General features: G+C 37.1%; 1 protein-coding gene across 4 annotated transcripts; it reads right to left on the bottom strand.

Annotated features, from left to right (window-relative positions):
* Nucleotides 1-237: 237 nt before the first annotated feature.
* On the bottom strand, nt 238-11,258 carry LOC108413932 (basement membrane-specific heparan sulfate proteoglycan core protein-like). Of its 4 annotated transcripts, none has more exons than XM_037535044.1 (14): nt 11,197-11,258; nt 10,440-10,475; nt 10,019-10,297; nt 9,598-9,879; nt 9,178-9,453; nt 8,339-8,617; nt 6,008-6,286; nt 4,105-4,353; nt 3,868-3,972; nt 3,627-3,731; nt 2,264-2,335; nt 1,823-1,900; nt 908-970; nt 238-778 (listed from the first exon to the last, which is right to left on the bottom strand). In XM_037535044.1, exons 1-14 carry the CDS (start codon nt 11,225-11,227, stop codon nt 771-773), a joined length of 2,142 nt encoding a protein of 713 aa, XP_037390941.1. In that variant the 5' UTR covers nt 11,228-11,258; the 3' UTR covers nt 238-770. The 4 variants fall into 4 exon arrangements, with proteins under 4 accessions (XP_037390941.1, XP_037390948.1, XP_037390944.1 ...); XM_037535051.1 differs by having other exon boundaries at nt 908-965; XM_037535047.1 differs by having other exon boundaries at nt 3,639-3,731.
* Nucleotides 11,259-11,458: the final 200 nt, after the last annotated feature.

Here is an 11,458-nt window from a genome sequence, read left to right as displayed (position 1 = left end):
ATCACGTTTGCTGAGATACAGACTCGAATTTCAAATTTAGAGTACCTTTTATGCATTTTGCAGTATGTTAAACAGACGAACAAGCAAGCGAACATAGAAATAAATAATTTAGTAATTTTTTTAGGAAATCAATAAAACATATTTTTTCACCAGAGGTGTTTTGCATACTACTGTAAATACACTTTGTGAATCACACGACTGACACCATCCATAAAACATGAGACATGAATACATTAATGTGGTTTACTTTGTTTACTGTCACAACTACTGAAGCTTACACAGTAAATTCAGTGATCAATGCTCTTAAATGATAAGGTCATATGCAGGCCAAGTTTATTAATAAAGCACACTTCATGCACAGGGGTACATCAACATGCTTTTCAAACATAAAAGTGAAGTTGAACATAAAAGTGAAGGCTGAGTGAGGGTCATCTCAGCTTCTTTAATGCTGGCGGCTGAACTTGTGATCTGATTAGGGAAGCATTGCTTAGCTTTTTGCATTACTTCAAAGTCCACTCCAGTGTCTTGAAATGAGGCAATGAAAGCCTCAGACTTGCTGGCTGATGCATTTTTCGTTGTATCTGCTTCTCCTCATGGCATGTGATTTAAATATTATGTCTACCCTGTAGACAAACCAAAACCCAGCAGAAAGAGAAAGTAAAACCTCTGTTCAGTCTTTCTGTGGTCTGGTCGAATAAATACACGTATGGCCAGCTTCTGTGTTTCCTCCTCTCACATCTTCAGAAGCATTCAGCTTTTGTGGTCACTCTTCACAGACCTTTAAAAGATTACTTCATTTAGAATATGCTATGCATGCAAAGATACTTTATTTTTACATAGTGGTGATCAGATGATCAGTTTTAGAGAGTTAAAGCCAGCCTTTGTCATGCTGTAGTGTTGATCTTGCCTTTTGTTTCTCTGTTCTGCTTCAGCTCTGAATACACAGTGTCAGCACTCACACAGACCTTCTCTAGAAATAACCAAGATACCCAGAATTAGCTTCCAGAAAGATCAACTCATCAAAATCAATAAATGCTTCATGATAAGTACAAGAACATAAACAAGTACAAGAATATAAATTCTTTTAAAGTCCCTCAGTTCAAAGTATTAATTGGATAAGTGTTAGTTACACACTCAAGTACTAGATCATTATTTGAGTAACAACAGTTTGACGTAGTTAAACTATTATCAAACAAAACATTGAATTGCCAAACAGATTCTATAGATATGAACTAAATAAGTGTGGGGTACAATTTCCAAAGTCCTGTGAAATTGTTTTGGGTTAAATGATGCTATCAAGACTCATTATTAACTAAATTAAACTGAAATGACTGACAGGTTTCAGGTATCAAACTGAGAAAAAGAAGAAAAAAAGTCAAACTGATTATAAACATTATAAAATACTTTAAGTATTTGGTGAAAAGGTGGTCAGTACAGACATACTCACTAAATTTCAATGTTATATCACACATTTAAGCAGGGAAGTGCATTGGAGACAACTCCAAGAACAGGATGAATCACATGATGTAAAATGAGGGCACAAAATACAAAGATAGCCCGACTGAATGTGTTTATGGCTAATAGTCAAGGCAAATTCAAAGTGCTTTTCAAACATAAGAGCAAAATTAAACATAAAAGCAAAGTGAGATTAAAAGCTTAATAATTATAAAAGTATATTCTATCTAAGACTCTTTGTACTTAATATGTATAATGTTTTGATGTCTTATAATGCTTGCCTTTTATTTTTTCAACATAATTTCACAGCATTGTGTGGTCTATGAAAGCATAAACTAGGTGATACATCAGAAAAATGTTGCTCTACCGTGTTTTGTCTTTGAGTTCTTCTTCATTTTCACTTCAACTTCAGCATAAATAATTTCCATGGATCCAGCGCCAACATCTGTAGTAGTAAAAAACATTAAAAAATGCAGATGTTACCACCGCATTACCCTTCGGTCATCCCACAGTGCACATTTTCTAGCCACTCTGATTCTATGACAGCTGTCATTCACAAAGTAATATCTTCTCTGTTAGCAGAGTGATGGGGATTAAATTGTATCTGCTGGGTAGATCCAGAGAAGTCCAGTCGACTCTCTGTCTGCAATTTTTTGTTGTTTCCTTACTCTACACACCTGACACAGCCAATTAGGCCCTTATTGTTTAGCAAGTTAAATCATGTGTGGTTGATAAGAGAATGCAAAAAAAATGCACCCACTGTTGAGTTCATTGGGAACCCTTGATATAAAGAGATAGAGGCACATACCTGTGGCTTTGCCTGAATGTAGATTTGAATAAATGCATTCACTCTGTGAATCCCATTCTGGAATATCTTCCCCTGATAATTAAACATTGGATACCATTAAACAAATGCACACACTTAGTGGTAATAGATGATCGCATGTACTGTAGACACATTCTGATCTGCTGATTTGGTATATCTGATGCTACATGAGTTACTAAAGTATTACAAATATCCAATAGGCATACACCTTTGCCCTTGAAGTTCTTGTTCTTCTTCATCATCGGTGAGTAAATAACATCACTGACCTTGTCTGCAGCATCAGCTTATACACAATGCAGTTAGTGCAAAAATACAATACTAAAATTGTTTTCCTATGAACCATTATTAAACTCTCTTTATTAAAAGTTTTTGCAATATGCTGTAAATTGAATTAAGCTTAAATTATATTCATGCTGGCCTTTTTTCTCATGAGCCCATGCACCCCAAAAAATTGCTGTATGGCATCAAAGCTGACCAACCAAGGACAAGCTGGTTTCGGCTGTTTGTGAACATGAAGACTACTGCAATCTGAACTTGAAAAAGCTTTGTTTATTGCTTTATACATGATGCACAAATGTTTTTACTCATTTATGCTCTTTCTGCAGGCCCCCTGGTGGCCGTTCCTCCGGCAGAATGGAAATCAATTTGAATATTTTTTTTTAAATAATACAACCAATTTAAATATCTTTCCAATGTAACTCTGATCTGTTATCAGATGTTACCACACTTTTTCTCTCTGTGTGGGACTCTGTTCTCTCTGTAAGTGTGAAATGTGGCTCTGTGTTGAGATGCTAGAGAGCAATGATGGGTGAAAGGGAGGGGTGGGAACCACTGCTGTGAATACAGTTCACATCTCTCTGCAAAGACAGCCATGCCAGGATAAAACAACTGGCACAGCTGTAGCTTACTTGACATAGAATATCAAAAAAGCAACAAAAGCTCCAAAAAGTAAATAAATAAATAAATAAAGCAAAGTTGATGGATTTAATGGAACCGATGAACCTCCAAAAAGGCAGGAATTACGTTCTATTTATTTCCCTTTTTTTACTGTGAAAAGAGTTTGGAAAAGCCTTAAGTGAATGTAGCCTAATGCTGTGATATGCAAATGTATAATGAATCGTATTTTTACTCTGAGCAATTTCAGTCCCAGAAGAGTATTTCTTTAGTTGATGAATCAATTTGTTCATATAATCTAACAAAACTTAATTATGTTGTATATTAGAATAATATATTGGAACCATAATATGCGGCAACAGGATGATACTAATATTCTTTTCCATTTCATGCAGCCATAATAAGTACATATGTTACAGCTGAATTATTAATGAGGAAAATATTCATTAACTCCTTGTCTGACCAGCCTGCACTGCTGCGTGTCCTAATTGGGTGTCCTCAGCTCCTGACTCTCTCTGTTTCTGCTCTGACATCTGGTTTGTGTGCAGCTTGTGTCCTGCAGAAAGATTCACCATCAAGATGGAAATACAAGAAACAGAATAATAATGTAAAATAGTGTAAATTAGCTTATTGCTCTGTAATTTATACGTTTTAATAACATTATCATTAACTATCTGGGTGAGTAATCAGACCTTTTTTGATTCTGTAGCACCACAGCAGTGTCAGTAAGATGATGAACAGCACAGCAAAACTAACTCCTACAACCGCTCCAACCAGACCAACAGCAGATTCAGCAGCTGAACGTGTAGGCATTTACACAGAAACAATTTTCAAAATGTATTAATTTTCAACATTAATTTAAATGTATTAATTTTTAATCCTATTACTTGACTGGTTTAATAACAAATAAATAAAATGTTCTATCTCACCTCTGACTGAGATCCAGCTCTGTGGAGACTCTCCTTTCTCTGGGTGTTTACAGTGGTAGAGACCTTCATCTGACTTTGAGACAGTGCGGATGGTCATCTCTCCTGTAGTCTGAGTCTGGAGGAGTGATCCATTCTTATAGAACTCAGCTGTGAGGTTTGAGGGCTTTGGGTCATGATATAAACAGCGCAGAGTCAGAGGATCTCCCTCAGTCACAGGATGAACAGGACTGTCCAGAATTACATCACCGTCTGGAAATGAATAATAATAAAAATGTTGAATCTGTGGAAAAGTAAAGACCCACGTAGTGTTTTATGTAACTCCACACCTGGTGTTACTGTTAATAATCTACTTGAACAAAGATTATAACCTCATTAATGAGCTCGGGTGTTGCGGTGACTCAAATCTTACACTGTAGTCACTGTACAGCTTCATTCAGTGCTTTACCTGCTCTAACAGATCTGATTCAGCTTATGAGAAAATCAATCAACAGTGCAGTACAGTTGCTGTGCTCATATTATCCTATAACTAAAGAAGTTTCCTACTGATATAAACCACTGAAGCTTTAGATCTTAAACACTGTTTTCTGCGCTGGAGGTTCACAGGTTCAGATTCTTAAAATGCAGTGGAAAATTTACAATGATGTTAAAAATAAATAGCATGGCGTTGAGCATGGCGGTAAATGAGGATTACTGGCATGTTTCCTTTATTCATACAAAAAAAAACACTTTAAATTTAACTACTCTGATGATAGTTTTTCTGATAAGGTGATTTCTGATTAACCAGTGCATTTAAAAACATACTCTGATCTCTTTGAATGGACCAGCATGACTAACCTTCTAACTGCAGCTGTTGGAGAACAGAGGAGGAAAAAAAAAGGCTTGCTTTCAGACTGACAGATTTACCTGCACTGTATTTAAAACGGGGCAGTTCCTCCTGCGTCAGTCCTCCTCATGTGTGTAAGGGTGGTTTGGAAGTTGGAATCCAAATAAGTGAGTCATTTAACATGTTGAGGTTCTGATTTTATTGTGAGTAGGTTTAGCTTTTAAATGGTATTTCCAATGGATTTTACAAATTTACTATTTACCTATGTGGAAATGACATTTCAGCACAAAACAAAATATATATAGTTTTTTGGAAGAATTTTTTATAGTTTCTTTCATATTTACTTTTCATATGTGCAAATCAAATTCCTGATATCAAGAATGAAGTAATTAGTAGTTAAAATTTAATTTTCACATGTGTACTTAGAATTTCTGTGTTCAAGAAAAATAAGAAATAAAACCTAAAAGTATGTGCCATAGTAATCAGAATTTCAGCATGTTGATTACTTGTATCTATCCATCCATAGATAGATGGATGGATGGATTACTTGTATTGATTAAATGTAATAATAAATTTTATTTTTGAATTGTTTAATTGGGAAATGTACATATTAAAATACAATTCCTCCAGATAAAAAGTGGAGTTTTAAAACATTACTTTGTTCATTTTATTTTATAGCATTTTTATCATTTTATAATTTTTTTTACTATTGAAATTTAAAAGCATCTTTATCAAAGAATTTACTAGTACATGTCAGCACTTCTGCCCTTAAAATTCACAGCTCTGTTTCTGAGTATTTAGGTTGTCTTTTTTCTTTGGTTTAGTTTCTTATGGCAGCCAATTCTTTATATGTAGATTCTGATTGGCTCTTGTCCAGTACAGCAGTGAAAATACTGCAGTGTTAAAAGACATTGGCCCACTTATCACCCCCATGGTAAGAATAGCTCTTATTTACCACTGTGAGCATTTTGTGTGATGTCTCACTGTTACTGCTGACATTTCTACATCTAGCCCATCCTATTATAAATTATATGATGGAGAATTTCTCTTAATAAGAATAAACACTTCATGTAGACTCACTGGTCACTGTGATGTTGACAGGATTGCTGCTCTCTCCAGATTCAGACTCACACCAGTACACTCCAGTGTGGGATGTGCTGAGGGAGCTGATGTTGCATGTAGATCTTGTTACTGATCCCCAGCCTGATGAACAATCTGACACCTTCTCACTGTGTGTGTATCGTCTCACTCTCCATCCAGCAGAGTGACTCTGTCCCTCACAGTTCAGTGAGAGAGAGTCAGTAATAAAGTGTTGAGTTCCGCCGGGACTGACCATCAGAGAGACTGGAGGAGAAACACCTTAGACGCAGGAATGACCATTTAGATGTGTAATTATCTTGTTATAGATACAATGCACAGTTACTTTGAACATAGGAAAGGGTTTAACACCATATTTGACAACTAAGTGCCACTCGAAAGAGAACATATTTATAGACACATGCTCATTCCACGTTCTTTCTGAAATAAAGGGTATTAAAAGAGAGTTTAGAAGATGTTTGCTGCAGTAATCGCCTTTACTCATCTGTGTAGGCTCTACACTAGATGTTGGAACATTTGAGGATTTCATTGCATTTAGCCTAATGAGGGTAGTATATACCAATACCAATATACCAATAAGAGTCCTTGGGCAAGACACCTAACACTACCTTCACCTACCTGTGTAAAAATGATCAAACTGTAAGTGCTCTGGATAAGAACGTCTGCCAAATGCTGTAAATGCATGTTACATTGTTGTAACGAGTGATGAGGCAGACGCACGTGCTGAGAAAAGCGAGATTTATTAGGGCAAATCAAGGGTCATGGTCTTTACAGTCCAGTTTCAACGAGCCAACACGGAGAAATGGAGGGGCAGACATGACGAGAAATAAACACAGACTAGAAACACCACGGAGGCCAGAATACACAAAACACCACAGGAGTAAACATACATCAACCAATACAAAGACCAGCAAAGACAAGGGGCAAACACAGGGTTTAAATACAAACAAGGATAATGACAGAAAACAGGATACAGGTGGAAAACACAAGTGGTAACAATCAGGGGCGGAGTCAGAAAACAAGGGGGCTGGACTGGGAAGGAATCAAAACAAAGAAAGCATGTGGACTAGACCTAAACAAAAAAGCACATGGAGGAGTGGGAGGGGCCAATCGTGACAATTGTACAATATATGATTGTGGGAATTTGCAGAGGACAATGTATTTGACAGGTAATTCAATCATTTATTTTACTTTTATAGCTCATTAAAATAAAGGTCTTTATAACATAAATTAATACTATTTTAATTACATTGCATAAAAAATTATACATTTTGTTAAATCTCATAGATTATAGATTTATGCAGGATTCCTAATGTTGGGGTTGATGTTCTAACCCCAGGTAGGGGGGCTTTTTACTTATAGTGGTGATGGTAGTAATTTTGAATTCTGTGTGGCTCAGAGAAATGTTGAAGAAGCTTGTCTTGACATCAGCAAGCTGGTCAGGACATCCCCTGATTACCCAGCCAGATATAAGTATCAGCCAGGTCAAATTCACAACCTCGCTGACTGGTTGTTCTGTTCTTCAAACCATGTGTAGAAGTCACTCAGTGCAACTAGTAGCAAGGCATCACCATCACAGACATGTGATGTCACTTTGTAGTCAGTGATGGCCTCAATTCCCTGCCACATGAGACATGTGTCTCTGTTGGCCTGAATATGTCTGTGGGCTTTGCTTGAAACACACAACCCACCACAGCCAGTCTTACTATCCTCTGGGCAAAGTGTGCTATTTGCCTGGCTAGATAAATGACAACATGTGGAAGTCTGAGGTGGTCAGTTGCTGAGAGAGCAGATATTGGTGAGGAGAAGAGATTGTAAAGCCGAGTGGCTAGAGCAGCTTTTAGCATAGCATGGATGGGCAAGTTCTTTCTGTATTTCTGTTTTCTTGCACGGTTTTGGGACTTCCTCTCGTGGCAAGAGACGTCACACAGTTCTGAGCTCCTGAGCCTCAAGACCTGGTTTGCAAAGCAGCCTGAGGTCCCAAAGGTCCTCCAACAGTACATTATTTACTGTAGCTGAACTCTGTTTCAAGCAAGGTCTGCCAGTGTTTTTCATGCAGATTTCTGGTCAATTGTTTTGGAAAACTAACTACAAGTTTTTGTTACATGATTATAGGAACATATAAAGGAAACATTACAGGTCAAAATGTTTTCACAGACACACAAAACATCACACACAAAAGCTTAACGAAGACAAAAGCTTAAAGAAAGAAATTAGCAGGCCTAAAGTTTTCAAATAAAGAGAGAGGGAAAGAGAGAGAGAGATTCTTTAATTTCTCTGCAGTATTTATAGACTGTAAATTCTTTCACTCACCAGTGACGTTTATCCAGAGAGCATCACTGTAGTGAGTGTAGTAGACTGGGGTTCCTCTCTCAGCTCTGCACCAGTACTGTCCTCCATCAGAGACACTGACTGAGCTGATGGTGTAGGAGTGTGTTTCAGTCTTGGTCTCATTCTCAGGGCTCTGTGTGTGTTTGGACCAGTAAAACTTCCATCCAGCAGACTGATCCAGCTTACAGTACAGAACCACTGGATTTCCTATCAGTGCAGCTCCTTTATGGCTTGATGTGAGTTCAGGTTTAGGTGTTTCTGCTGTTGGAGATGAAGCACACATTTCAGACCATTAAACAAGTTTGAGTTTACTGCCAAGTAAAGCTATATTGGAGGTAATCTGAGACTCAAATTGTTACTCTTTATTCTCATCTTAAGCTAACATGAGTCAAATTTGCTTACCAAAAGAGGCAACAGAAAACCAGAATAATGTATTTATCTCTCACTGTACATAACTTAAATCTTTACATTCAATGTTACAAAGAAATACCTTCTCAAAATCCTTGGAGTAAAACTATGTTAAAACAGGCTACTTGAAAGCCCTGATTTCGCATCATAGCTAGTAACACAATTATCAGAATAACTTTATGTCCTTGATTTGTACCAAATGTAATTTAGAATAAGGTAACTTTTCTAAGTCAGACTTCTTTGAAAATAAACAATATAACACTGACATTTACATTTGCACTCAGAGTGCTTTGAAAAACAAGTTAAAAAAAACATTATATAATAGAAAAAAATGTACTCCCTTTAAATGACATTGTTTTATGTGCCAATATTTTGTAGAGTTCTCACACTGTTTTACCACAGTAATTACTCACCTTCAACAGAAAGATTCACTCGGTTACTGTACTGTGATGATGAGGGTCTGTAATTTCTCTCTCCTCTACACCAGAACTGATCCTGATCCTGATCTGCTGCTGATCTGATGGTGAAGGTGTTTATCTGAGACTGACTGACTGCAGTTCCGCTGCTGCCTTTATACCACTGATATCTCCAGTTACTGTGAGACTGTATCTCACACTTCAGAGTCACTGACTCTCCAGTGAACACAGGGCTCCATCTGGGGTCTACAGTCAGTGTAGCTCTGGGTAAAGCTGTGAGAAGAGATGTAGAACAGTGAATTTTCCAGCTATTTAGAACCCTTGTGTCCTTTTATAGCTTAAATATCTACACTGAATTTAGTGATATGCTGCTAAATGTAATGACTAGTTGTATAAATAATGGATTAATACACTCACCTGATACAATCAGTATAACAGCATCACTGATCTCTGACCTCTGAGAGTCACTCCTCCTCTCTCCTCTACAGGTGTATTTACCACTGTCAAACTCTACAACGCTGAAGGAATATTCCCTTTTCACATCAGAGGAATGAACTGGACGGTTACTGTCACCATCTTTATACCAGCTGTATCTCCACTCAGTGCCTGTGTGTCCTTGTATGTCACATCTAAGAGTCACATTCTCTCCACTAAACATCTGTCCAGTAGGCACCAGGGTCAGTGAAGCTTTTGGTCTCTCTGTACAATTACATCACAAGTATTACTGTAAAACTGCCAAACACACACTGCTCTGGGAATTTCAGATCTATTAATAAATACTCTTACTAATAATTATATTTTACAGGGCATGTTACAGGTGTAAAAATTAGACATGTACCTGTTACCGTGAGAGTCACTGCGTTACTCCAATAAGATTCTCTTTGACTCTGTTTATTAGAAATATAACAGTAGTATTTTGAACTCTGATCCACTTTGATATGTTTTAAAATGTAAAGGTTGTCATCTGAGCGGTGAAGTCTAGTGCTCTCTCTGTACCAGTAGAATGTCCAATGAGTCACACTGGGTTTTGGAAAAGAACATCTGAGTGTGATGGTCTCTCCACTGAATATCTGTGGCCAATCAGGCCACACAGTCAGAACTGGTTTAAAATAATGTGCTGTAATAAACGAACAACAAACACACGCAAATTACTGCACAGAAGGCCAGTTCTGTCTGACAGTCCATTATTAAGCTTTTTAGCTCGCATAAATCTATTATTATTATTATTATTATTATTATTATCATTATGTATAAATCACCTTGTGCATGCAAATTCTGGACGAGGGAACTCAACACTAAAAAAGGGAAGAGAAACCGAGAACTGAGAGTGATGTTAACACTAAAATCATTCCTTTCTTTATGAAAATGAATGCAAGCAAAAAACTTCACACATACTAAACATAAAAAGACAGTTATTATGAGAGTCATTTTTAAACCAAATACAATAAAACAATAAATACTTTTTCTTACACAAACAGGATGCATATAGATGTATTTACTGTGTGAAAGTGTGATGTGGTTAACATGAAATTTTAACTGCTGATCTGAAGCTGAATGACCTCATTTCTACGACATAATTGCAGTGTTTTGGTGCACCAGACCAAAACCACACTTTTACAGCACAGAGGACTCAGAGGACTAAACAACACTGATTCCATGCACAGTTTGTAATATTCATTTATTTGTATTTATTATACAAATATTTAAATAACGCTATAAACAGCCAGCACGCTCAGACTCAGCCATCACAAGCATGTTTTTTCTTCTCATTCACACTCAGTACTCGCTGTACTGTATATCTTCTGTAGTTCAGTTCATTAAACAGACGCATTCACAAAACAGTTACAGTGATAAACATACAGAACAGAAACTGTAGTGTTCCACTCTGACTGCTGACTGAAATACACACAATCACCTCATCACACACAACTTCATCACTTACACACTCAGATTCAATATTAGTCTCTTCATACAGCAGCTCTCACTCTACTGAAGACATAGAGAACATTTACTCACAGAGTATCACAGAGAGAGACCTGAACTCCATACTGTCCCCGTAATGACTGACTGACTGAACAACGCTCTGTGTTTAACACCCATCACTTCCTGAGAGAGAGAGAGAGAGAGAGAGAGAGAGAGAGAAAGAGAGAGAAAGAGAGAGAGAGAGAGAGAACTGAGAAAGTGGCGTAGCCATGATTAGGCCTGAGTTAGCCTGGGCCTATTTAGATTGATCACAGGGCTACTCAGTCAAATGGGGAAAGAAAATGTATCAAGTCAG

This window comes from Pygocentrus nattereri, chromosome 2, assembly GCF_015220715.1.
Source record: "Pygocentrus nattereri isolate fPygNat1 chromosome 2, fPygNat1.pri, whole genome shotgun sequence".
In the NCBI taxonomy this organism is placed as follows: Eukaryota; Metazoa; Chordata; class Actinopteri; order Characiformes; family Serrasalmidae; genus Pygocentrus; species Pygocentrus nattereri.
The sequence above is the reverse complement of the archived record's forward strand: the minus strand, read 5'-3'. Positions and strand labels throughout refer to the sequence as shown.

Excerpts from the sequence above, each read along its gene's own strand:
- LOC108413932 (XM_037535044.1), bottom strand. The coding sequence starts at position 11,227 with ATGGAGTTCAGGTCTCTCTCTGTGATACTCT. Across the intron at positions 9,880-10,018 it reads AGTGACTCTCACGGTAACAG|AGAGACCAAAAGCTTCACTG; the intron begins GTACATGTCTAA and ends GTAATTGTACAG. Across the intron at positions 9,454-9,597 it reads TGTTATACTGATTGTATCAG|CTTTACCCAGAGCTACACTG; the intron begins GTGAGTGTATTA and ends CTCTTCTCACAG.